This window comes from Wyeomyia smithii, chromosome 1 (assembly GCF_029784165.1).
Source record: "Wyeomyia smithii strain HCP4-BCI-WySm-NY-G18 chromosome 1, ASM2978416v1, whole genome shotgun sequence".
NCBI classification, from domain to species: domain Eukaryota; kingdom Metazoa; phylum Arthropoda; class Insecta; order Diptera; family Culicidae; genus Wyeomyia; species Wyeomyia smithii.
In genome coordinates, this window is record NC_073694.1 from 1,509,781 (window position 1) to 1,534,136 (window position 24,356).

The 24,356-nt window shown below is 42.3% G+C and overlaps 2 protein-coding genes across 2 annotated transcripts; one reads left to right on the forward strand and one right to left on the reverse strand.

The window, feature by feature from the left end:
* Window positions 1-562: 562 nt before the first annotated feature.
* Window positions 563-19,316, forward strand: LOC129727562 (proton-associated sugar transporter A). The gene is made up of 5 exons (XM_055685502.1): window positions 563-1,010; window positions 1,071-1,327; window positions 17,363-18,536; window positions 18,597-18,902; window positions 18,967-19,316. Exons 2-5 carry the CDS (start codon window positions 1,107-1,109, stop codon window positions 19,198-19,200), a joined length of 1,935 nt encoding a protein of 644 aa, XP_055541477.1. The 5' UTR covers window positions 563-1,010; window positions 1,071-1,106; the 3' UTR covers window positions 19,201-19,316.
* LOC129727555 (tetratricopeptide repeat protein 21B-like) lies at window positions 19,259-23,669 on the reverse strand. Its single transcript, XM_055685490.1, has 4 exons — window positions 21,066-23,669; window positions 20,810-21,004; window positions 20,510-20,750; window positions 19,259-20,455 (listed from the first exon to the last, which is right to left on the reverse strand). Exons 1-4 carry the CDS (start codon window positions 23,528-23,530, stop codon window positions 19,397-19,399), a joined length of 3,960 nt encoding a protein of 1,319 aa, XP_055541465.1. The 5' UTR covers window positions 23,531-23,669; the 3' UTR covers window positions 19,259-19,396.
* Window positions 23,670-24,356: the final 687 nt, after the last annotated feature.

Consider the following 24,356-nt stretch of genomic DNA (forward strand, 5'->3'; position numbering starts at 1 on the left):
TGAAGTAACCCGTGAGTGCCTCGTATGTCATTTTAACTGCTCGATAAAGATGATGAATTTTGAGCTATAGTTTTCAAATGTCGAATTTTGACGTTTGCATTCAAAATTTCGAGCTTGTTTCTGCTTCAGACTGTCCTTCAAGGATTTCAAAGTAAACCAAAACGAGATAGACAAAACATTGAGCCACGTGCCAAGATCTCCATGCTTACTGCGATAGTTACTCGCTATTGATAGAAAGAAAATCAAATGCGATGATAAATTCTTTTTCCTTATTTATATTCAACATGTTGCTTGGATAAATCGCAGCTCTGATGCTGAGTTCCAGGAGTTAAAAATTTTAATATTTTCAACAATAAACAATCGACCCTAAAGCGTTATTGCAAAAGAATTGAAACTAAATTCTACTCTGTTGAACAAAATTGCAGCAACAAGTTTTTCCTCTCGGATCGGCTCAGCTGACAGCAGAAAAAGAGAGGAAAAAGGAAAATTCATCGTGAACCCGCGGAGAGAACACATATGTACGGGAAATCCATTATGCTAGAGGGTAGTTGCGATTGTGTTGCTTTATCGTAATCACATTCAAACTCAAGCCCGCGCCTTGTTCGGACGTACCGCGCGAACATTTAAATAGTCTAGTTTTAGGGAATAAGTCAGTACACGGTATTAGAAGGAAAAAAACGGCTTAAGTTTTTATTTTTAGTGGTCGACGATATTATTTATTCAGTATTTTTTCGATTATAATGTCGGAAAGAGTGAAAAGTCTTTCCAATTGACTGTGACTTAGAACAGAGTGGTGTTAGCGTTAATCTAATTAGTGTGTTCAAGAGCACAACTTTTCAACCATGAATTGTAGCAAACAATTTTCAATGTAAAGTGCAAGCATGGTATTTACCTTGAAACAAATTTTGAAATTCTCCCGATAGAGAATTTGTCCAGAAGCCATAGTATCGTGACCAGAGGGAAAAAATCTCTCGCTGCCAAAGGAAGTTACGGATTAAGAGAAACAAACCGTAATTTATTTACCTACTTTCCGAGTAAAGTTTCAGGTGATTGGTGGATTCCCATTTTAGGTCAGGTGTTGGTGTAGTGAAATTTAAACAAGAACCATGGAAAAATTAAACGAATATCAAGGCTGGACGGGAAGATTTCACGAGTTTAAAGAGAATGTGCGCGCGAAACGTGATACGTGGAAGGAAGAGCACAACTACGTTGGATTAGTTCAGTACATAAAGGACCGTCTCAGAGCGTCCGGGAATCAGCGGGAAAACGACCCAAGCTCGGGCGTTCCATGGGACGACCGAGATGCGGACTTTTCCCATATATATCGGTACGTAAAGCCGGATTTTATTGGTGAGACAAATGGGGTATCAATTTGTGTTTAAGGGAGATTAGGCGTCGCTTTTATTGATTTCGAAACAAGACGTTGCTTGTTTCTCGTCGTTTCAGCAGAAGCAATCATTTCGATAAAAATCATTCCAATTTACATTTGATATAGAGAGAAATGTGTAAAGCTAAAGTATTTCCTATTGCTATCATTTTTTGAACATTTTCCTCAGACAAATGAAATCTTATTTGTGTAGTGTAAGTACAGAAATCTTACAACAAAAGTTGAATATCTTGTAACTTTACACAAAATGTGTGTTTTAAAATCCCGTCGTAAGTCAGTTGGTGATAAAATCTAAATGATTGCCTCGTGAAAAGCTTGTTTTGTTCGAGCCTTATTTACCACAGCATCTTACACTTCTGACTGACTGGTACGCCATCGATCTACTGTATCAAACGCTGCCTTAAAGTCGACAAAAACGTGATGTATCTGGCCCAGACGAGAATGAAGATTTTGGTTGCGGATAGTTTTTGGATGAAGCCACTACGTTTCTCCTGAACTTGTCGACACTGGCCAAGGAAGATTGTGCAAAACGGTTTATATTACCTATTCGTTCTCTATGATTTTGCTAAACGAAGATTCCGTTATTGTATTAACTTGCGTTCCTGAATCTATAAGAAGATCACATGGGAATCCCGAGACCAGCGCTCTTATCGTTACATGATTCCAGATGATCGATATCGAAGGTATGAAATGCTCGTCCTTTTTGACATCCGGAACCTGCTAAGATATTTAGTTATTGCAATACTTTCGAATTCTCATTTATATTTTAATGGAGCTACTTATCAATGCATCGTTTTAGTTTTTTTCTTTATTATTTCAAAAGTTACATGACTTTCAAAGCATATCACTTACGTGTCTTTAAGCATGGTCCACCTCACCCAGCCAACAATTTGATTCTTTGATCTGGATATTTCAGTGTAGAGATATTGAGATTCAAGCACCAGATCATATCAGAATGTACATCTGATAAAGTTCTATATAACCTTTTAAATAAGCTTTAAAGTACCAAAGTGGAGGCGATATACAACAGTGGTTCGAGTTATATGGCAGTGGCGGTCATAAATCATTCTCGTACAGTATTGTTCTTGGAAACTACTGAAATCGACAAAACTAGGTGTTTTTTGACTATAACAAACTTTTCTGGAACTGCCATCATCCAACATGTTTAATTTTCTGGCATTCCCATAAATATGCATACATAATAGGGTGCCAATCTATTGAATAAAAATCAGTTGGTGTGTGTGAAAAGGCGCATCACTTAAAATAGAATCAACGGATTTGAATGATTCTTTTTGTGTTTGTTTTGTTTTGATCTCTGACGAGTTGATAAGCTATAAAAATAACAATAATCAACTGATAAAGTTAAAAAAAATTAAAATATATTTTCACCTTCTCCCGCCTTTAACTCCAAGAACAACGTCCTTAGATTACTATGATTGCAGGCTGTGAGCGGTAGACAAGCTGTTGTAGCGTTATCGTGGCGTCGTTGTTGAGTAAACAAACACCTGTTAATGATTCACATATAATGTGATACTCGTTTTCGCTGCCTACTACACATTTTACAGTGGTACAGAAAAGGTGTAGTTTTGGTGTAGCTGGAAATCCAAAAATGAATAAATTTAGTGCAAAATAGCTACACGTGAATACTCTCAACGTGGCTTTTATTTTATTTAAGGGCATATGGTTGATAACGTAAATCAAATTCCTGGCTTATTTGAGCAAAGTTGCAAATAATCGTCTTATGCATCAGTTTAATGAAAAGATAGAACGAGAATAACACTACATTTGCAGTGATTTAATTTTCCATTGCTCGGATCTAATCGATCTGTTCAATTTCCTCTAAAATGCGCACTGACTTAGATCATATTTGCCCATGCTGCAATGCTGCAATGCGCACGTCACATGGTCACGTGAAAAACAATTGGTATCATACATGAAAAAAAAAAACCCGAAAAATGGTTGGCCATAAGGAATTGCTAGAATTTTTGTTCAGGATCTTATGAGGAATTCCCGTTTATTCCGCCAACAGGTTGCAGCGTTGGGCACTGACTCTTTTCCTATACGATTTCTCCATCGAATACGTGTTGACAGATAGGTTTGGCTACGTAGATCGTGTTGACAGATAGGTTTGGCTACGTGTCGCGGCTGATTAACACCCGCATTCGACCTGATGATAGCGTTGATCGAGCTGGAAAGTACGTTTCAGGATGTCATTCATCATTCGCTGGAAGTCTTCCCGCTCACATTCAAGTCGACCCATTCAGGAACCAGAGCGGATCCTGTTTTCCTCGTCTAGGGTTCTGCGACACCAAAGGTATACTGCACCTGAAGACGCCACCTTTTCCCCTACAATTCAAAGTACTTGCAGAAAGGATCGTTGACAGGTTTAAGGGGTTATAAACCTTTTTTCTCGAGAAAAAAAAGCAAAATTTGGATTTTTTTAAGCGTGTAGAACCTTTTTTATTACATAATACTAGTAATTTTCTGAAAATTCAGATATTCAACAATCACAAAACACGTTTGTTTAAAAACTGAGACAGATAATTGAGTTGGATAAATTTTCCATCATTGGTACCTATGTATATTTTCTTATTTGCAAAAAAATTCTACGCCCTTGCGAGCGGCCTTCCGGCAGTTAACCGAAACATTCGCCATGGCGGAGAAAACCATCCTTGTTTTTTTAATAATTCCTCCTCCGTTTTCGCGACAAAACTGTTGGAATAGATCTTGCTCTTCAAGCTGGGGGACGTTGGGCGGATTCGCCGACTTCGGTACCACTTCGATATTCAGCCGCTCCATCTCCTCCAACGATCGCTTCGAGTAGTGGGCCGACGCCAACGTCGTGATTCGCCGGGAAAATCGACTTGACCATCTTATTCAACCGCCGTCGCTGCGTCATTGCCTGCAGCTCCGAGACCAGTGGACGGGACTGCCGCTTTCTGACATGTATGTCCATGCTTTCAGATACTTTTTCACTGTTTTACCGCATGCACCAACCTCCCGACCAAGTGCACTAGGCGATTTAGCTACTTTTCCCTCGGTCTTCCTCTTCAGCATCCTTTGAAGCTTCTTGTCGCTCAGGGTCGTTGGCCGTCCGGAACCGGGCTTTATAAACCTATGAAAATCGGTAATTTTTGTCCATTTTTTTACCACAAACGTTATTCAATATAAATACATTCCATACGTCTCATCAGAGCATCAAAATCAACACCAATTGAGATGTCATCATTCATTGGCTGAGAACTAGTATTGCATCCTGGATCGATTCTCGAACCTAGCTCTCTTACTTGCTTTACCAATCAGACGAGAGCCATAGTGGCTCGTGCTGTATCAAGTAGTTTTTGCCATGCTGCTCGGTTTTGGCCTGTGTTTCGCCAGTTCCCCAAACGTCTCATCACCCGTAAGTCTCTTTCGATCTGGTCGAGCCATCGTCAACGCTGCACCCCTCTAGTTCTGATGTCGGTAGGGTTGATGGAGAGAAGTGATTTCACAGGGTTGTCATCCGGGATCTTTACGATGTGACCAGCCCACCGCAACCTATTGACTTTCGCCAGGTGTGCAATGGGGTTCTCTCCGAGCAGCGCGCACTGGTTCATGCACTGTCGCCATTCTCCGTCGTCCGATTGTACTCCACCGTAGATAGTCCGCAGCACCTTTCGTTCGAAAACTCCAAGAACGTTAAGGCCCTTCGCCAGAAGCGTCGTTGTATCGATTCCGTAGAGGACTATCGGTCGTATCAGGTACATCGTCAACTTTTTGCTTCGTCGCACTAGACTCGATCAAAGTGGCCATGCCCATGGGCGTAGCCAGAATTTTAAATAGGGGGGGGGGGCAAGCTCTTCAAAATATTAGGAGTAAACAAAATGTATTTTGAAAAATAGAAATAAATACTAATGTTTATTGATTGTTACATCAAGGCAACCAGTGAAAAGTTGTCCTTGACATCAGAATGGAAAATTTAATTATTCTTTGTGCAACCTCGAAAATAAATAGATGTTCTTATCGTTTTGGCGACAAGAATCTCAAGAATCCACGAACATGGCAGAAGATAGCTTCGCAAGGACGTGAAGTTTGAAGACACAGTCAAGATTCTCAATAAAATCTTCAAGCATTAAACGTCAACGTTCCGGAAGCGGTTCATGTGTCTGCAGTCAGTGAAATGCGAATCTGAAGATATTATTAGCTACGGTGACAACGTCAATCGAGCCTAGAACTAGGCTCTAGAACCTAACACCGGACAATTTCAAGTGCCTCATTTTCGTCAGCGGATTGAAAGCCACTAAATATGCGGATGTCCGGGCAAGACTACCTTTCATGCTAGAGAATGGAGAGCCTGAATCACCAATTACTCTCCAATCGTTGATTGATGAGTATCAACACCTTGTCAACTTTGAGGAAGGCACCACGATCATCGAGCAACAAAGCAGCAGCTCGAAATCTACAGTTCACGCCGCCAGGGACAGGAAGAGTGCACCGTATCAGGGAAATTCTTCGAAGCACTGAGGTAAGAAACTGAAGACACCATGTTGGCAATTCGGTCAAATGCATTTTTCAACAACCACCTTTGCAAGGACTGCAACCGCATTGGCCACAAAGAAGAATACTGTTCTTGTTCGAAGAAAACGAATCAAACGATGCAGATATCCTTGAGGATCCTGCTTCTAGAGATCCACCAGCAGAACATGAAGAAGTTCAATAACTTCCTTCGCCACCGCTCTAGCGCTAACTCAGTAAATTTTTCACGATTGTTGTTAACCGTTTGCTTTCTCCGTCGCAGGGGAGAAAGAACAGGCTTCAGCAAGCAGGTCTATAAGATCCAGCTCTTCCAAGTTTTTACGTTCTGCTCTCATGCTGCTACAATGTTGATACCAGACTTCCACCTCTTCAGCAAAATTGTCAACTTCGTAAAAATTACGAAAGCTTCGGTTTTGCGCTTGAACTCTTCCAACGACATGCGTATTACGTTAGCGGGATGCAGCAAGGACAACGCGTAGCTAGATGCACTATCTTCACTTGACCAGATTTTAGTTACCATTTTCTTATTGCTCCGTGAAAATTGCGGGAAAGTTTGAAGGTCAAATATCCACATACATTTTCCATACGATTGGTATATTTCCCTAACGCAGACTTCAAAAACATAGACGAAATTATTTCACACATTCAGTCATTGGTTAGCAATGCCAGCCAATTGGCATCGCATTCATCACCCAACGTAAACGACGAAGAAAGAAAGCAGAGATGCTTCCACGTGATTAATTCTTCCCTCAATCACCCAAGTTCCCCACACTGAGTGACACTATAAAAGGACATTTCGTTTTGAGAGAAGCTCATCATCATTCGTATCACGCTTGGTGTGTACAGACGTGTTTGTTACAACAACTGAAAGTTTTAGTTTACCTATCGCATTCGTTTATTTTGCCTATCGCATTCGTTATACAACAGTACGTTGTCGTGTCCCAACGAAATGGGAAAAACGGGTTCCAGTAAGGAGCAAAACAATAAGCGTCCTCGTGATCCTGTTGAAAAGGATGATGGAATCGCCAAGAAGATACTAGCTGCTAACAAGTTTGCATCGCTGGCTGACCAAACTACCGAGAAAACGGAAAAGAAGGAGAAAATGCCGCCTTTCTACGTAAAAGGTTTCCCGCCTGGACTAAGGCAACACTTCAATGAACTTATCAGCAAAGGGCTGATAGCTACCCTGAGGCTATGCACGGACGGCTACAAAATCGTCGTTCCATCCACCCCACATTACAAGGCAGTAGAGGCTTACCTGAAGCAAACAAAAGCGGAGTATTTTACTCACGATATTGCAGCTACAAAACCATTCAAAGTTGTACTGCATGGTTTACCGGAATTGTAACTGGACGAGTTAAAAACGGAGCTTGTCGCTTGCGGCCTAGAAGTGGAAGCAGTATACAAAATGATAAGACACAACAAAGCCATCAAGTATCGTGATCAGTTATACCTGATCCACCTGACCAGGGGTTCAACTACACTGAGCACAGTGAAAACAATCACCGCCCTATTCAACATCATCGTGCAATGGGAGCGATACAAACCGATTCATCGCGATGTCACGCAGTGTTCCAATTGCTTGAACTATGGACATGGCACAAAGAATTGCCACATCAAGAGTCGCTGCATGAAATGTGCAGGTCCGCATCGAACAGTGGATTGTCTTGTTGAGGAAGCCGAACAAATCAAGTGTCTCAACTGTGACAAAGAGCATGCTACGAACAGCCGTTCCTGTCCAAAACGAGCAGAATTTATCAAAATTCGAAGTGAAATTGCCAATCGCCAGCGACCGTCGAATAGAAAAAGTGTACAACCTAGCGTTACACCAACCCCGCCAGCGACTTCAAGTACGTTGCCGTTTCCACCTCCTCCAACTGGTGGTGTTCCTAGCCGGGACCCCCCCGGATTTTTGAGTTATGCACAGGCTGCCAGCATGCCCCCAGCAAATAGCAATTTGTACTCGATGGAACAGCTAGCTACGCTGTTTCTTAAACTCGATCAGCAAACAAAGGCTTTTCGCACCAACCAGGAACAGATTGCGGTCATGATGACTTTTTACTACCGTCATGGATCCATTCTTTCGAATCCTTAACTGGAATGCCCGCTCTGTGTCCAACAAGAAGTTAGAACTTCTACATTTTCTGAACACACACCACATCGATGTCGCTGCAATAACCGAAACACATTTGAAGCCGAACATAAACTTCTGCCTGCCGGAACACTCGGTAGTCAGACTGGACCGCACAACCTCAGCTGGGGGCGGGGTTGCAATCGCCATAAGGGGAGGACTACCATACAAATCACTACCGAGTTTCAACACAACCTTTGTCGAAGCTGTAGGAATCGAAATTACCACCACTGATGGACCACTCACATTTATTGCGGTCTATTGTCCGAAGCAGTCTCGACGGGCAAATGGAACCACGGTGAAATTGAAGAACGACATCCAAAAGCTGTCTAGAAGAGGAGGCAATTTCGTCATCACAGGTGATCTCAATGCTCGCCACTCCGCTTGGGGTGACTCCACGTGCAACTCAAATGGTACCATCATCGTAGAAGATTCCGAAGCTGGATATTACTATCCCGCTCATCCGGAATTGCCAACTTACATCTCTCCTGGTGGTGTAGGCTCTAAGCTGACCAACATCACCGATCGATTTTCGATTCCGAAAACCATAACAGAGCTCTCCTCGGATCATCTTCCGGTCATCGCTGAGATTGGTGCTAACGAAGAGCGGCGTCAAGTTCAACAAAGAAGAAATTACCATCGTGCAAATTGGGTTCAGCTGCAGCGGTATGTTGAAAACCATCTTGATGCGGACATCACTTTGAACAGCACTGGAGACATCGATCGTACTCTACAGTCCATGATAGACGTCATCCAGGAAGCAGAGTGCCGCTACATCCCATCTGTTCCAGTGACACGTCAGTTTGCGCAAATCGACGATAGCACCAAGCGCATAATTTCCTTGCGAAACTCGCTGAGAAGGCAATATCAACGTACCCGCAACCCTAGGCACCGATTCTACGCTAGACAGCTGACAAAAATCGTTCAAGAACGTCTGGAGAAAGTGAAAAACAGACAGTTTGCAACCGAATTACGCTATTTGCCCAACTGCTCACGGCCATTTTGGCGTGTGGCTAAAGTGTTGAAGAACAAACCAAAACCCATTCCGCCATTAATAGTAAATAGTGAAACTTTGCTAACTTCCCGCGAAAAGGCTTGTGCTATCTCTCAGCATTTTGCCGCTTCCCACAATCTTGGTCGTGATATTGTGAGTGGAATCGAACCAGCTGTCAGTGAATCGATAGTAATTCTGGCCCGCACACCGAATATCTTACCACCTGATCAGCGGATAACAGTGGACGAGGTACAAAACAACATTAAATTCTCTCGGAACATGAAGGCTCCCGGATTTGACGGAGTGTTCAACCTTGTGCTCAAAAACCTTGGACCAACAGCCTTGTCTGTGGTGGAAAAAGTGATCAACGGATGCCTTGAATTGGCGTACTTTCCAACAAAGTGGAAACTGGCGAAAGTGATTCCCATTTTGAAACCAGGAAAGGATCCCACATGCCCCAAAAGCTACCGTCCCATCAGTCTGCTTTCTGCCCTCAGCAAGGTATTCGAACGATGCATCTACAGCCGTATTCTGTGCCACGCAGAAGTGAACAACATATTCCTGGACGAACAGTTCGGGTTTCGCAGAGGCCATTCAACAACATATCAACTGCAGAGAGTAACAAAACTCATCAATCGGAACAAGGAGCTATCTAAAACAACTGCCATGGCCTGCCTGGACATAGAAAAAGCATTCGACAACGTGTGGCACGACGGGCTTATCTACAAGCTACAGCGCTACAACTATCCCGTTTATCTAGTGAAGATTGTGCAAAACTATCTTACGCTGCGCAAATCTCAGGTCTGTGTGCTGGGTGGCCTGTCTGGCCCATACGACGTAGGAGCTGGTGTTCCACAGGGCAGCATCCTTGGTCCTGTTCTGTACAACTTATTCACCTCAGATATTCCTGAACTACCCAATGGAGGCATCCTGTCGCTGTTTGCTGATGATATCGCCATTATGTACGAGGGCAGACAGATCAACCAAATAGTTAAAAAGCTGCAAACTGGGCTTAACGTCTTTGTGAATTACCTCACCTCATGGAAAATTTGTGTGAATGCAGCAAAAACTCAGACCATAGTCTTCCCACATCGGAATAGTCAACGTTTGGTGCCGACAACACAGATTCGGTTGAACAATGTGGATATTCCCTGGTCGTCAAATGTTCGCTACCTTGGTTTGACCTATGATCATAAGCTACTTTATCGCCCCCACATTGAACAAACAGTAACGAAAAGCTTAGTGCTAATGAAGAAGTTGTACCCGCTAATCAACCGAAAATCGAAATTATCCGTCGTGAATAAATTGACGGTATACAAACAGGTCATCCTGCCGATGCTTCTATACGCCTCGTCGATCTGGAGAACCTGCGCGAGAACCCACCTGCAAAAGATTCAACGGATCCAGAACAAGTTCCTGAAAATGATCTTGAACGTGCCCTTCGGAACCCGAACATCAGAAGTGCATCAAATAGCTGGTATCGATATGACCGAAAACATAATCTCTGCACACGCTGAAAACACTAAAAATAATGCACTTAACTCTAGTGCGGTGCTCATTCGTGAGCTTTATTTATAAGTAGCTAGGTATATTAATTTAATAATTAAAACTCCAATGCCGAGCATTAAAATGTAAATCATGTACGTAGAAAAGGAAAAAGTAGTAACACTTATAGTACATTAAAATCATCAGAGTTGAAAAGTTGATAAAATTGAATCTCTCACAATGTTCAAAAAACAAATGTGTGATGAAAATACCGTAAGAAAAATAAAGAATATTGAATCCAAAAAAAAAAAAGAGAGAAGCTCATTCCTTGGTCGACCGTCAAAGCGAACAGTTCGGCTTCCCTTCGATCTGAGTTGGACCCCACCAGTGGTAATCTAATTCAGATATCGTTGTTGGAATACAGCCCGAAACTGGACGTGATCGGCACTGGGGACCATTGGAAGCCGTTGGAAGGGACCATTGGAAGACTTAGAGGCCGTTTGGATGCTGCCGATAGTAAATTGTGTAGGTATAGTATATCGTATACCAAGTGTGTATGTGTCTGAGTAGCGTTAGCGTGTGTATGTGTGTGTGTGAGTAGCGTGTGTACGTGTGTGTGTGAGTAACGTGTGTATGTGTGTGTGTGTGTGTGTGTGTGAGTAGCGTGTGTATATATATGTGTGTGTGTGTGTGTGTGTGTGTGTGTGTGTGTGTGTGTGTGTGTGTGTGTGTGTGTGTGTGTGTGTGTGTGTGTGAGTAGAGAGTGTATGTGTGTGTGTGCAGCGTGTGTAGCGTGTGTATGTGTGTGTGAGTAGAAAGTGTATGTGTGTGTGAGTAGCGTGTGTGTGTGAGTAGCGTGTGTGTATGTGTGAGTAGCGTGTGTGTGTGTGTGAGTAGCGTGTGTGTATGTGTGAGTAGCGTGTGTGTGTGAGTAGCGTGTGTGTGTGAGTGTGTGAGTAGCGTGTGTGTGTGTATGTGTGTGTAAGTAGCGTAGGTGTGTCTGAGGAGCGTGTGCTTGTAAGTAGTGTGTGTGTATAACTTGTATGTGTGTGCAAAAATGCATTCATCCGAGGTAAATTTCTTCATGACAGAATACTTTTATAGGCAACAAGTTAATTATTTTTCCTATTAGTTTGTATGCTATGGTTTATCAGAGGTGTATGTGTTTTTTGTGAAGTGTTCATGGATTGTTGTGTTTGGTATTTGTACGTTTGGTGTGTGTTATATACTACGGCTATGGCAGAATTAAATTGCGCTATGGCTATGGCAGAATTGAATAGTCCCACGTCAAGCCTACGTTTGTGCACTCAAGCACATACCCTTTAACTTTTTTGTTTGGGGCTGTCCAAAAAGCACGAAATCCAATTTTTAATATTTTTTGGCACTTTTTTACTTTTTTCATAGAATTATAGGATCTTTAACCACAAGTAGTGCCACCGGGCGTCCTCCCCATTGAAAAAAAAATTCGTATTTTATGGACGACCCCTCAAACTAAACAGATTTTGCCAAATCAAACTAAACAAATTTTGCCGAAATGTATATATTTTGAAGTAGAATACTTCTCTCAGGAAGTTCGGCTACATAGGGATGTGAAATGAAAATCTAAAACCGGAAAAAGTGAAAAATATGTCCAATTTCAAATGCTAATAAATCGGTTAGTATTCGATGGATTTCCTTCGTTCTGGCAGCAATAGATTGGAAAATCTTCCAAGATTCTTCCCAAATGAAGAGAATTGTAATTTTATTATTCAAACTATTGTACTATTGAAAATAGTCAAGCCTTGTCTAAACGAAAAATTCGACCTCTGGTTGGTCGTTATATGATTGCTTCCCAAGCACGGCCGACAGAATCATATACCTTCCAATTGAAAATATGCTTTTTGGCCTATATAAGAGCCTGTTTTAGCCGAAGCCGCTCATAATAGTTCTAGACAGCGACAACAGCAGTCATCCCTTAGCAGCAGCAGTAGCAGAGCAGTGGATATCAGCGTTAGTGGATAGCGACCACAGCACAGCTGTGGAGTAGCAATGGATACCGCACTAGTTGCAGCGGATCTCAGCATCGATAGCAGCTGGACCAGCTGATGCAGGGGCAGCGGATACCAATGGCAGCGTATAGCGGCCACAACTGTGGCATGGCTACGAATAGCGTAGCAGTTGCAGCGGGTATATCTGACCATGAAGCATTTATGCAATAATTGAATGAAAATTGCAATTGCAGCAATCGGCCTTTTTCAAGGCTACTAAATGTTTTTGGAAGAGCATAGTGAATGGTTATTAATAAACTGCAACTGAGGTTTGATGCTGGCAAATGCACAACAATGTGATGTTTATTACGATTTGTTGATACTGTGCATAACAAGCGGTATATACGAAACAAATCCGATATCAAACAGAAAATTTTGGTACGTTCTGCTCACGATGCTGAGTCTGGTTTAGAAAATTCACAACACTTCATTAACAAGGATGTAGCGCCTTGAAGAAGACGGTTATGGTTAGACATCACAGCAGAATTTCGAACTTTATACTCATGTCTACCATCGGCAATATCAAACACGCAACAATTCACTTCCATGCGACACGGGGACGGGAACATTTTCTTCTTCCAAGCCGACACAATACATATTATAGCTTAATGAATTGCCTTAATGAGAGCTCTATCGGTCCGGCTCGAAATAATGTCCACAAGAAATCGTTTTTGTATATCTGTGTTGCGAAACTGAGAAAATCTGTAGGAACTGAAAATAAACTGAAATGAATGAGATTTATTTTTCGTACATGAGTATTACGCCATAGGAAATAAAAAATTTCGAACGTTGTAGAATGGTATAACTGGAAACAATTTAGCCACACCTATTTTTCAGTTATATCATGCAACTGAAGTTTGATGCTGCTGCAAATGCACAGCAGTGTGATGTTTATTACGATTTGTTGATACTGTGCTTAACAAGCGGTATATACGAAACAAATCCGATTTCGAAATGACTGACACGCAAGCAGCCAAGTTATCTTTCTTGTAAAAGTATTCTACTTCAACCTTGCGGTCGTGGCTTAGCACACAACCCTCCTGTGATTTTTTTTTAAATAAACTAAAACAACATAAGTAATACAAACTAATTACAAATTGAAAAAGTCATCATCATCATCATCATCTTCCACTGTGATCGTTTAAAGCTTGCGTTGAATTGTTTCTAGAAAAATTGAAGTTCATTATACTTATCAGCAGGAAAAATGTCTTTCGCTGAAATTTTCATTTGTTCTAGTGATTTTCGATGTTTCATTGTTTCATATGTATGTTATTTATCTTCCTAATCCGGATTTTATGGTTGAAAGAGGACATTTAAATACATGTATAACACCATTGACAACTTACTAGACATTGAATTAGGTGGTGCCGCTGAAGTTGAAGGCTCCATAATAAAATTCAAAGAATCTATTAATTTGAAAACCAAGACACTGGAATGACACAACGTTCTAAATGAATATTAAAAGATGCGCAGGGCGACGACTGTTCTTAGTTTTTTTTCTCATAAAGCAAAATGTATGCTTTACTTTTGTATGCAAACGAGTGCGAAGCAAAAGCAATCTTCAAACGGGCTATTGTTAGCCGGAGTTTGATGGTATGAATTTGCTGCTAGTATTTGACACTTCAATCAGTTTAGCGAATTTCATGATCATAAACTGAAAAGGGCTGAATGTTTTTAATATTGTTTTAATTTTGCAGTAAGTGATAAAGTTTGAAATAAATAAAGTTTCAAAAAGATTAGTTTACTGTTTTCTTGTTCAACACTTAATTTAAAACTTTTCATTGATAAATTTTGTGATTTTTGCCCAAATTTATATTTTATTCTTACGGATTGAGTACGATATCATAAATTTTCATCAATGGGGTATCATGGTTATGATTAAAATTAATCCTGGATGAAATTTCAACTTCAAAAATAAAAACTAAAAAAATCTGCTATCGCCTTTTTCACTAAAGTGACAATTTGCGCAGTTTTGCGCTACAGCGGACAGTATGCATTTGAAAGCTTACGTTTTTACCTAAATTTTGAATGTAGTCACAACCGTGGCAAACTGCGGCAACTAAACTTCTAAGCTACTTTTCTACAAAAAATCACGTTTTTTTTAGTGTCAGGCCTGCTATAACCAAATTTTACAATATCTAATAAAAAGGGTATGTTTTGCACAATATTTACAACAACTTTTCCTTTGACGTTAAAAAAATCCAAGCTATCATTAAAGCTACAGAGCGTTTCAAAGTAATGTACTTTTTTTCAAAAAAAAAAAGACAAAAAACGTCAGTTCGCCAAGCTTTGAAAAGTCATAAAAAAATCAAATTTTATGATATTGCGCCCAAATTTTGGATTTAGACACTTGAAGGTTATAGCAATAAAGGAAAAATATTATGAAACAGCTAACGAAAAAAAAAAATTTTTTTTGGCGGATGGCCAGCGATTTCCCACTGTGCGGTGTGCAGGATGTGTGGGTCATTCCATACGAAGTGACCACGGAAAAGAATAAACTTGGACACGACCATCACGGCTTTGGCTCAAAGCTGGGGGAATTATTCATCTAGGTTCACTATGAAAAAATCCCATTTTTGGTGTCGATTGGAATACTTCCCGCTCTGTGGGACCCCTCTCTTTGTGACAAAGGTGTTGCCAGATAGATTATTTTTGTATTTTAAAACTGAATTTGCATTTTTCGGCAAATGCAGCTAATTTTATTCTAAATTTGATGGTTTCAGGGCCGGCGTTTCATGTGGGTAGTATGGGTAGTAGTACCCACTCGGAAAATATCCATGTGGGTACGTACCCACACGGGACTATTGGACAAAACCAGAAAAAAGTACTGTTGCGAGCGACAGATTTTTAGATGGATATCGTTAAGCGAGGGGTTATAAATCTACAGACTTATGTACAGTTGTAACGTTACTCAGAGGAAAGGATTATTTTTTTTTAATTGTTTCATTTACGATAGAGTTCTGAATTTCATTTACGATAGAGTTCTAAAGTTCAGTTCTCGACATTTAATGCATTCCTAAGACATTTGCTATAAAAAAAATCGATTTCTGAAACTTCCAGAACTGCTCTTGTGCATTTTTAGGTTGTTCAAAAATGTAAGACTTTCACGACTGTAAGTGAAACCCTCTCAGAAGTTCGATTAAGCTCAAATTTTGGATGGAAACTTTTTTCGAGAAAACAAAATTGTTGAGTCCTAACGTTAGCATTGAAAAAAAATGCTCAAAAAAGGCCGATTTTTCATGAGTTTACCTTTACACGCACTGACGAAACTACCCATGAAGCATCAATCATAGTAACCCATGAGTCAGCAGAAAAAATTGACTCAAACTCTAACCATAATGGCGAAAACAGTGAAGTTACTCCGTTCAGAACAGTGCGCGATCAAACAACGTTACCCCGTCGCGTCGAAAACAGACTTCGTACAGGAAAGGGACGCCGGTTACGCTTGTTCCGGTATCTACAACATCTTGGCACTGCTGGACTACAATCAGAGCATCGAAAGAAAGACAGGTTCCGGACGGCCGACGACCCTGAGCGACAAGAAGCTCCAAAAAATGCTGAAGAGGAAAACCGAGGGGGAAGTGGCTATATCGCTGTGTACGCTTGATCGGCAGGTCGGTTCAACCGGCCAAACAGTGGAAAATTACCTGGCGAACATGGACATCAGAAAGCGGAAGTCCCGTTCATTGGTTTCGGAGTTGCTCGATGGTCGAGTCGATTTTTCGGCGCATCGCTCCGTGATGATGGTGGTCCACGCCGAGACTTATCTTACCCTGGATGACAACAACTGGCAGGGCTCTCCATATTTTACTTTACCCACGAAGGAAGTGACCTCTGAGGTGAAATTCATTTCACACACCAAGTTCCCAAAGGAGGTGCTGCTGTGGATGACAATCAGCGAGAAGCTCCGTACTGGCCGTGAACGAGGAAATTTATAGTACGAAGTGCCTGCCAGAAGTTGCGTCGTTTATCAAGAAATACCGTAGGGGCGAAGACGCGGTGCTCTGGCCCGATCTGTCGGTCACTACTCGAAGCAATCGTTGGAGGAGATGGAGCCACCCAAAGTTCTCCAGCTGCATCCCATCCAGAGTTTCTGGACAAATCAGAAGCGTGAGACCTACCTCAACAATCTTAACGCGAGAATTGAGGAGGAATTGATAAATAGAACGAAGAAAGAACTCAAAAACATGCCTACACGCATGTCCACCATGGCGAATGTTCCGGTAAACTCTCGAAAAGCTACTCACAAGGGCGTGGAATTGGTTTTGCAAATGAGCCTATATAATTGCCTTCCATGGGAAATTAATGGTAATGACTACTGAACGAAATTCAAAAATCTAATTTCTCTTAAACATTGGCACCCTATTGTTGATGCACGATCGACTTTTCGTAAATTTTGCTCAGGTATCAGAAGGTCACCCCTCCCCCCTCGCAGCAAAGCCTTTGTTACCCATGAACCTTCCCCATTTCTTACTACCCACTCGGGAAAATAATGTGACGCCGGCCCTGGATGGTTTCATCGTATTTCTCGGAAAATTTTACGTAAGAAATACTTATCATTCCGTGGTAATATGAGCCAATCTCGAGATATAGCATTTTTACGAAAATAGTTTCAAATTTCCTAATTAATTGGAATTAACATGGAAAATACATCGAATTAACATGAAAAAAACATAAAAACTATTCTAGTAGCAATACATAAATGTTTGAAAAAAAAATTAAAATAATATTAAACATTCAAAAATTACATAAAAAAGAGAAAATTTCCAAAAAGATTATAACATAATAGAAAATACACAAACTTACCACTCCTTTCGTTTCAGCAAGAAAACCCGCCGCGAGCTGATCCGCGTGTCCGCCGCCGTTATGGGAATCGAATTTTCCTACGCCGCCGAAACGGCCTTCGTATCCCCAACACTGCTAAAGATAGGAGTACAGCATCGCCACATGACCCTGGTGTGGTGCCTGTCACCACTGGTTGGATTTTTCCTCACCCCAGTTCTCGGATCCCTCAGCGACCGTTGTCGCAGCTTTCACGGCCGACGAAGACCGTTCATATTTTTCCTCTCGATCGGGGTTCTACTTGGATTGCTGCTGGTACCGAATGGCGAAGATCTGGGGTACGCCTTTGGTGACCAGGAACCCGCGTGGAATGCGACGGCAGCCGTGCTTTCACACCGTGTGACATCGCAGGATGATTTGCAGGATGAAGGGCCGCCAAGGCCCAGCCATCCGTGGGGTATATTTTTCACAATTCTTGGTACAGTATTATTGGATTTCGATGCCGATGCCTGCCAGAGTCCTTCGAGAGCCTACCTGTTAGATGTAACGATTCCGGAAGATCACGCACGCGGACTGTCGACGTTCACGATTATGGCCGGATTGGGCGGTTTTATGGGATACTCACTGGGTGGCATCAACTGGGACGCCACCGCTATCGGGAAAGCACTGGGTGGACACGTGCGTGCCGTTTTTTCGCTGATTACCGTTATATTTATCGTTTGTGTAGTTTGTACGATCACGAGTTTTAGAGAAATTCCACTAGTGGTGCTGGAGGAGCAAATCGACAAGCAAGATTCTGCCTATCCTAGGAAAGCTGGCTGCGAAGAAGATCCGTTGGAGAAAACCGAAACTGCGTCCTACGGTGCTGTTGAGGAGGATGAAGCCCATCTGCAGAGGAATAATCCAAGGAGGAATACGATAGCAACTTCGACGCTGTCGAAGAATGATTATGGGCTGTTGCCGGGGGAAAATTGTGCTGAAACTACGTTTACTGATGATGCTGGTGATGGTGTAGGAGCTCGCCTGGCAGTGGAACCGGGGCAATCCAACGTCGAGGCGGTTAGTCTGGAAACTTATTTGAGGTCGATCATTTTCATGCCACATTCGCTGCGGATGGTTTGTTTGACGAATCTGTTCTGCTGGATGGCACACGTCTGCTATTCTCTTTATTTCACCGATTTCGTTGGCGAAGCTGTTTTTGATGGTAATCCGAAGGTAATTTGGGAATCAATTTCGAAACTTTAGTATATGTCATGAAATTGTTTCTTTTTGTAGGCTCGTGATGGGTCAGAGGAATACATACGTTACGAGGAAGGCGTCCGATTCGGTTGCTGGGGTATGGCCATGTATTCCCTGTCGTGCGCTTGTTATTCGTTTGTTATTGAAAAGCTGATTACTCGCTTCAAAGCTCGTAAAGTGTATGTTGGAGGTTTGCTTTTCTACTGCTCCGGAATGACGCTAATGGCTTTAACAAAGCATCCGGTAGGGGTAATCCTGTTCAGTTGGACTGCCGGTGTAATGTATTCCACTCTGTTTACCATGCCTTATCTGCTGATTGCACATTATCACTCGGAAGGAATTGTGAGTAGTGTGCAGTAATCTTGTGCTGATTAAATTATCTTAACTTATTTTTATTTGTTTCAAGTTTGAGCAAGTTGCTGGCGGGGAGGACGCGAAACAACCGGCAGCCGTTCGAGGTTTGGGTACCGATGTGGCGATCGTTAGTAGTATGGTGTTTTTGGCCCAATTTGTTTTGTCCATCTGCATGGGAACGATTGTGTCCTGGAGTGGCACGACAACGGCAGTGGTTGGGGTTGCGGCCTTTCTCAGCTTTTGTGGTGCCATTTCCGCTACACAAGTTATGTACCTAGATTTATAATAGAAGTTCGGACAGTAATTTACGCAAGATAACCTACGTATTGACAATACTCTATGTGTAAATTAATATGAGATGTTGAATAATTTATTCCAATAAATGTATATTGTAGAAATGGACGGAATCGTTAGTTGAGTATCACTTGTGATGAAGAATTATTATAATTATTTGAAAATGGTATTACAATACCTGTTGTTCTTCAATTCTTCAAATTATTCCTGCACTTATCAAGAATATCTTTTTTGATCGACGGATAGTCCGGATGAGCCTTCAAAACCTGCTGGCAAATATCGACCGCATCGGCGTACCGTTTCGTTTTCATATAATTAAAAGCCAACTTGTAGGCGATGTTCGGTTTTGATTTGGCGCAAAATTTCCACGCCAGCTCATAGTGCACACTTGCCATTCGATAGTTCTGTTCCTTCTCAGAAACGAGTCCCAAAAGTTCGTACGCTTTGGAGCACGATTTATTGTGATCCAACACACGGGACAGCAAATCGGTGGCCATGTCGTACTTACCGGCTTGAAGGTACAAATCTGCCAGCAGCAACCAGGACCTTTCGAGATAATCGGCCTCCTCGAATGTCCAGCTGTTTTTGGCAATCCGTTTCAGCTGGTTTTTGGCCCGCTGGGATTGTTTCAGTATTACGTAGGCCGATGCAACGCCGTACACGGCGCCTATCTGTTCTTTATATTCCTCCTGTGAGAGAATTGCTGTAAAATCCTGCAAAGCGCGGTCAATATTGATCTTCTGCTTCGACGCAAGCAGGTGAAAGTTTTGCAACAAACGATGATTCAGTGCAGCATTGTCAATGACCCCAGGGCGTGGTTTGAGCTCCTTCAAAAGTCTCTCAGCCGTTTTTAGAGCCATAGCCCGGGAATCTTTTATCTCCAGATCATCCACTGCTATATCAACTACGCCTTCATTTGGTAAATCACCGTCAGGATTGAGACAAATTTCGATCATATTATAAATTGCTTGCTGACCCCACTCGGGGTCTCTGCGGCAGTTGTTGAAGAACCGCAAGGCACTGTTCGGGTTACCATTGTACCAATCATTGAGTCCTTTAGAGTAGTTCAGTCCGGCCTCCGTTTCGGGGCGATTACAAAGTTCTTCAGCTCGACTAAAAAATGGCTGAACGTCGCTCAAAGTTCCCGAGCGGCGCATTACCTCGATAAGTCGGGTTAAAGCCGTCCAATAGGTCGGTTGGGATACCAGAAGTTGCGAGAAATGGTAAGCAGCATTCTCGAAATCCATCTGCGAAAGAATTGTAACTTTGATACGACCTTTCTACATGCTAAAATAACTCACCCTTCGAAAGCAAAGGTCCGCCATCATAACTGAGGCGGCTTCATTATTGGGTTCTTTTTGCAGAATTTCCGCGCATATCAACTGACACTGGTCCATGTTAGCCACTTGCATATAGGCACGAGCTAGGGCCACCAGTACGTTAACATCGCCGGGCATAATCTTCAACGCTTCGTGGTAGTGATGAACTGCTTGCTCATTGTCGCGTAGTGCAATTGATTGCTCAGCCATTAGAATACAAATTCTGTGAGAAAAAAAAACGTATTTTAGATTGTCAAAAAACACTCGATTGACACTACAAACTTAGCCAAAATATTGTTCTGCTCTTGCTGGCTGTGCTGATCAACGAACAAGCGCTTCAACATTTTGTACTGATTATCACGCGCCTCCTTCAATGTATTCAATGAGGACGCCAAATAGCCGGCTTTCTCTCGAATCCGCGCCAGCAGTAACAACTGCTTGGTTTTCAGCTGTAGCCTCAGAATGTCTCCATTGTCTCTGTAAGAATAAAAGTACATGTTAGAGTATGTCTAAATAAATAAAATTGAAACATGTTCACCCCTTAGAGAGCTCCATCTCATCCACCAGCGTCTGTTCAGCGTTAGAGTACTGTTTCAGCTTCAGAAACAACTCAGCCAAATCCAGTTTGAGAAGATAATTCTCTGGAGTTCTGACCGCTTCCTGATAATACGCGATAGCTTTCTTGTACTGATGCGTCTTAACGTACGCTCTGCCCAACTTGCTGGCCAGCGAAGGATCCTTGGGATTTTGCTTATGGGCTTGCTTGTACGCCTCAATCGAGTCGTCCGGCTCCTGGATGGACATGTAGGCATCACCCAGCATCAGATAGCTCGAGGCACCGGGATTATGCGAAACCAACTCATTAAAGCACTGCGCGTACGCCAACCGATCCTTCCGGTGCACCAGATAGAGGTGAGCCATTTTCGTTTTAGCCTGCACGTAATAGGGTTCCGTCGAAGTGATAGTTTTCAGCAGTTCGATTGCCTTTGTGAAGTTTCCCTGCTGGCTGTAAAAATCCGCTATCGCGATGGTTAGCCGGCCTTCCTCAGTGGTGGAGGAGAATTTAGCCGATACCGAATGCATCAGTTTCAACGCTTCCGAGTGTTGGTTCATGAGAACATGCGTGTTGATAATTTCCAAATGCAGCGATAGAAGGTCTGCTGTTGACAGGACACTGTCCGATTCGGTTTTTTTCGAGGGCGACATATGATCCGCACTATTCGGGCACATGTTCGTTGCAGTGACGAAACTCTTCAGAGCATCCTCGTATAGCTGTTGGTTTTTTAGTACCATTCCTTGCAGCAAATGATACATAGGATTATCTCGTACTTGAAAATCCTTACTAAGACACATCTCCAAACTTTGAGCCGCTTTTGTGTAACATTTCTGCTGAATGTGAACCCGAGCCATGAGCAAATGTGCATCGGAATAGGTGGCATCGATGTCACGCAGCACCTTTTCCAGTGTCCTAGCAGCAGTCGTAAACTCACCGCAGAGAAATTGAACCTTCGCTAGTAAATACATTGCCTCGGCCAGGCCGGGGCAAGCTTTCACTACTGCGTCCAAAATATTCGAACAATGTCTTAACGAGGGATGCAGCGACTCTACAAACTCGTTCTGCATATCGTTTTCCGTCGGAGAATGAAAGAGCAATTCTTTAACAACCTCCAGCAGAAAGTCGGGATCAAATGCCAGCAAATATTCCAAACCATAGGTAATGGTTTTAAGATTTTTGAACTGAACTTCGCTTGCTGCAAACAGAAAAGCCTGCGCTTTCTCGTGATCGTTGCGGTGAGTTTTCGCCGACATCAATAGTAAAATTGGATTCTTATCTTTCCCCTGAATTTCCGTTAGAAACTCTATCTGCTGAAAGACTTGCTCGGAAACACCCGATTCCGTTATTTGACAAAGCGTTAGACCGCACAGTGCGCTCAGTGATGTATCGTCGATTTTAGAGGCCATTTTAAACCACTTACTGGCATCTTTGAATTTCCCGCGCAGAACACATTGAAAGCCCAGTTCGGTAATAAAATCAGCATTGTTGGGATCAATTTTGTGAGCCTTCTCCAGGAAATGATAGGTTTCCGATAGGATAGATTTGTTTCTTCCACAGACTCGCGCAAACAATTTGCCGGTTTGCATAAAAAGCTCTCCGTTAGCAGGTTCAGTTTTCTCCATTGTTTTAAACAGATACTGCAATATACTTATACTAGCCGCATAGTTTCCTTCCTTCACTACAAGCATCATGAGTTTCACCCTCAAGGCTTCTATATTAGTAGGTTCAATATTGAGAATACGCATAGAGGTTTCCGCCGCGCTGTCATAGTTCCAGTTAGCCAAATAACAGCGAATTTTCTCGACAAGAATTATATTCAGCTCGGGGTAACGCACCGACAACCGGTTCAAAATTCCCATAGCTGTATCACAATCATTATTAAACTGATGGTACCGAATTTGACCGAAGCTAGCATCGATTTGTTTGCCCTGCTCTAGAGCCTTGCTGAAATATTCCAAAATAATCGGTCTATTCTTATTCATAAATATTTCGCACCACCCCCTCAACGTCAACGCATCCGGATTGTTTGGATTGTATCGGAGAGCCTTATCGGCATACTCGCGAGCCTTCTCAATCTTACCCGTCAGAAACAGGAACAGCGCTGCATAATAAGCCGATACCGACGTCAAGCCTTTTTTCTCCTCCTTCAGAGCGGCTTCCAAATTACTTAACTCGTCCTTATCGATAACGCTGCACTTTCTATGCGCATACATGAGACTCAGCACCACGGCCAAACCCAAATCCTTGTCACCCTGCAAGTGACTTAGCTCACGTATGCCTTCCTGCAGCTTGATCGCTTCCAACACCAGAGCGATGCCGTTGAAGTATCGGAAACTTGTGTCCACCGTATATTTTGCCATTGCCTCGAGCACCGTCCGGTGCATTGTTCGGTACAACTTTTCACGTCCATAGTAAATGATGACACTTTTGTAATCTCGGTCGTCCATTATGCTGCCGAAATCATCGGAACTTTACACGTAAAATTACACAATTAGGTACAATTTGGATACGGTGGAAAACTGTGCAATCTGTTTGTTTACTTTTGCGTTGCTAAGGATTACGGTATTTTGTTTTTTTTTTTTCATGTTTTTGTGTCTATCTCGCGTTTGATGCCGCTGTACTGTACACGCAAAAGTTTGGAAGTGTTTTAGTTGTGAACGTACCCGCTTGATCCTATCCGACTGAAAGAAAGAGAACAACCATAAAAGAATAGAAAATAATCATGAAAGGAGGATAATCCACATGGTCTAACGATAACTAGTTGTTAGGCACGTTTGATGGTTATTGATTATGCGGAATGAACAATGTTTTTCGTTGTAACCATAAAAAACACGGTATTTTTACTGTTAGCTGTCAGTCATTACCATTTAAACGGCGTTTTTCGCTGATCACCGAAAATACTTCTATCATGAAAAACTCTGAACAGACCGTTGCATCGCTGGCCAATAAGAATGACGCGATCATGAAACCTGAGCCGAAAGTCGAAACTGACGTTGGCATCGACGACGAAGAGCCCATAGTGCTTCCTTCGCAACTCGAACGTAACGATCTTTCCACGAGGCGCAGCGAACGATTTCCGGGTATGTTATTGGACTATATTACCGGATTCGAGGCAACTGCTGTCGATCTACTTGCCCCAGATATACAATCAATGTCTGGAAATTCACGAAGACTACCAAACAAACTACACACTTAACTGCATAATGTTTTCTCGGTAAAGTAAAATACCGAACTACTTGAAAACATTTTCGTTTACCGTTGTTCCGTAACAAA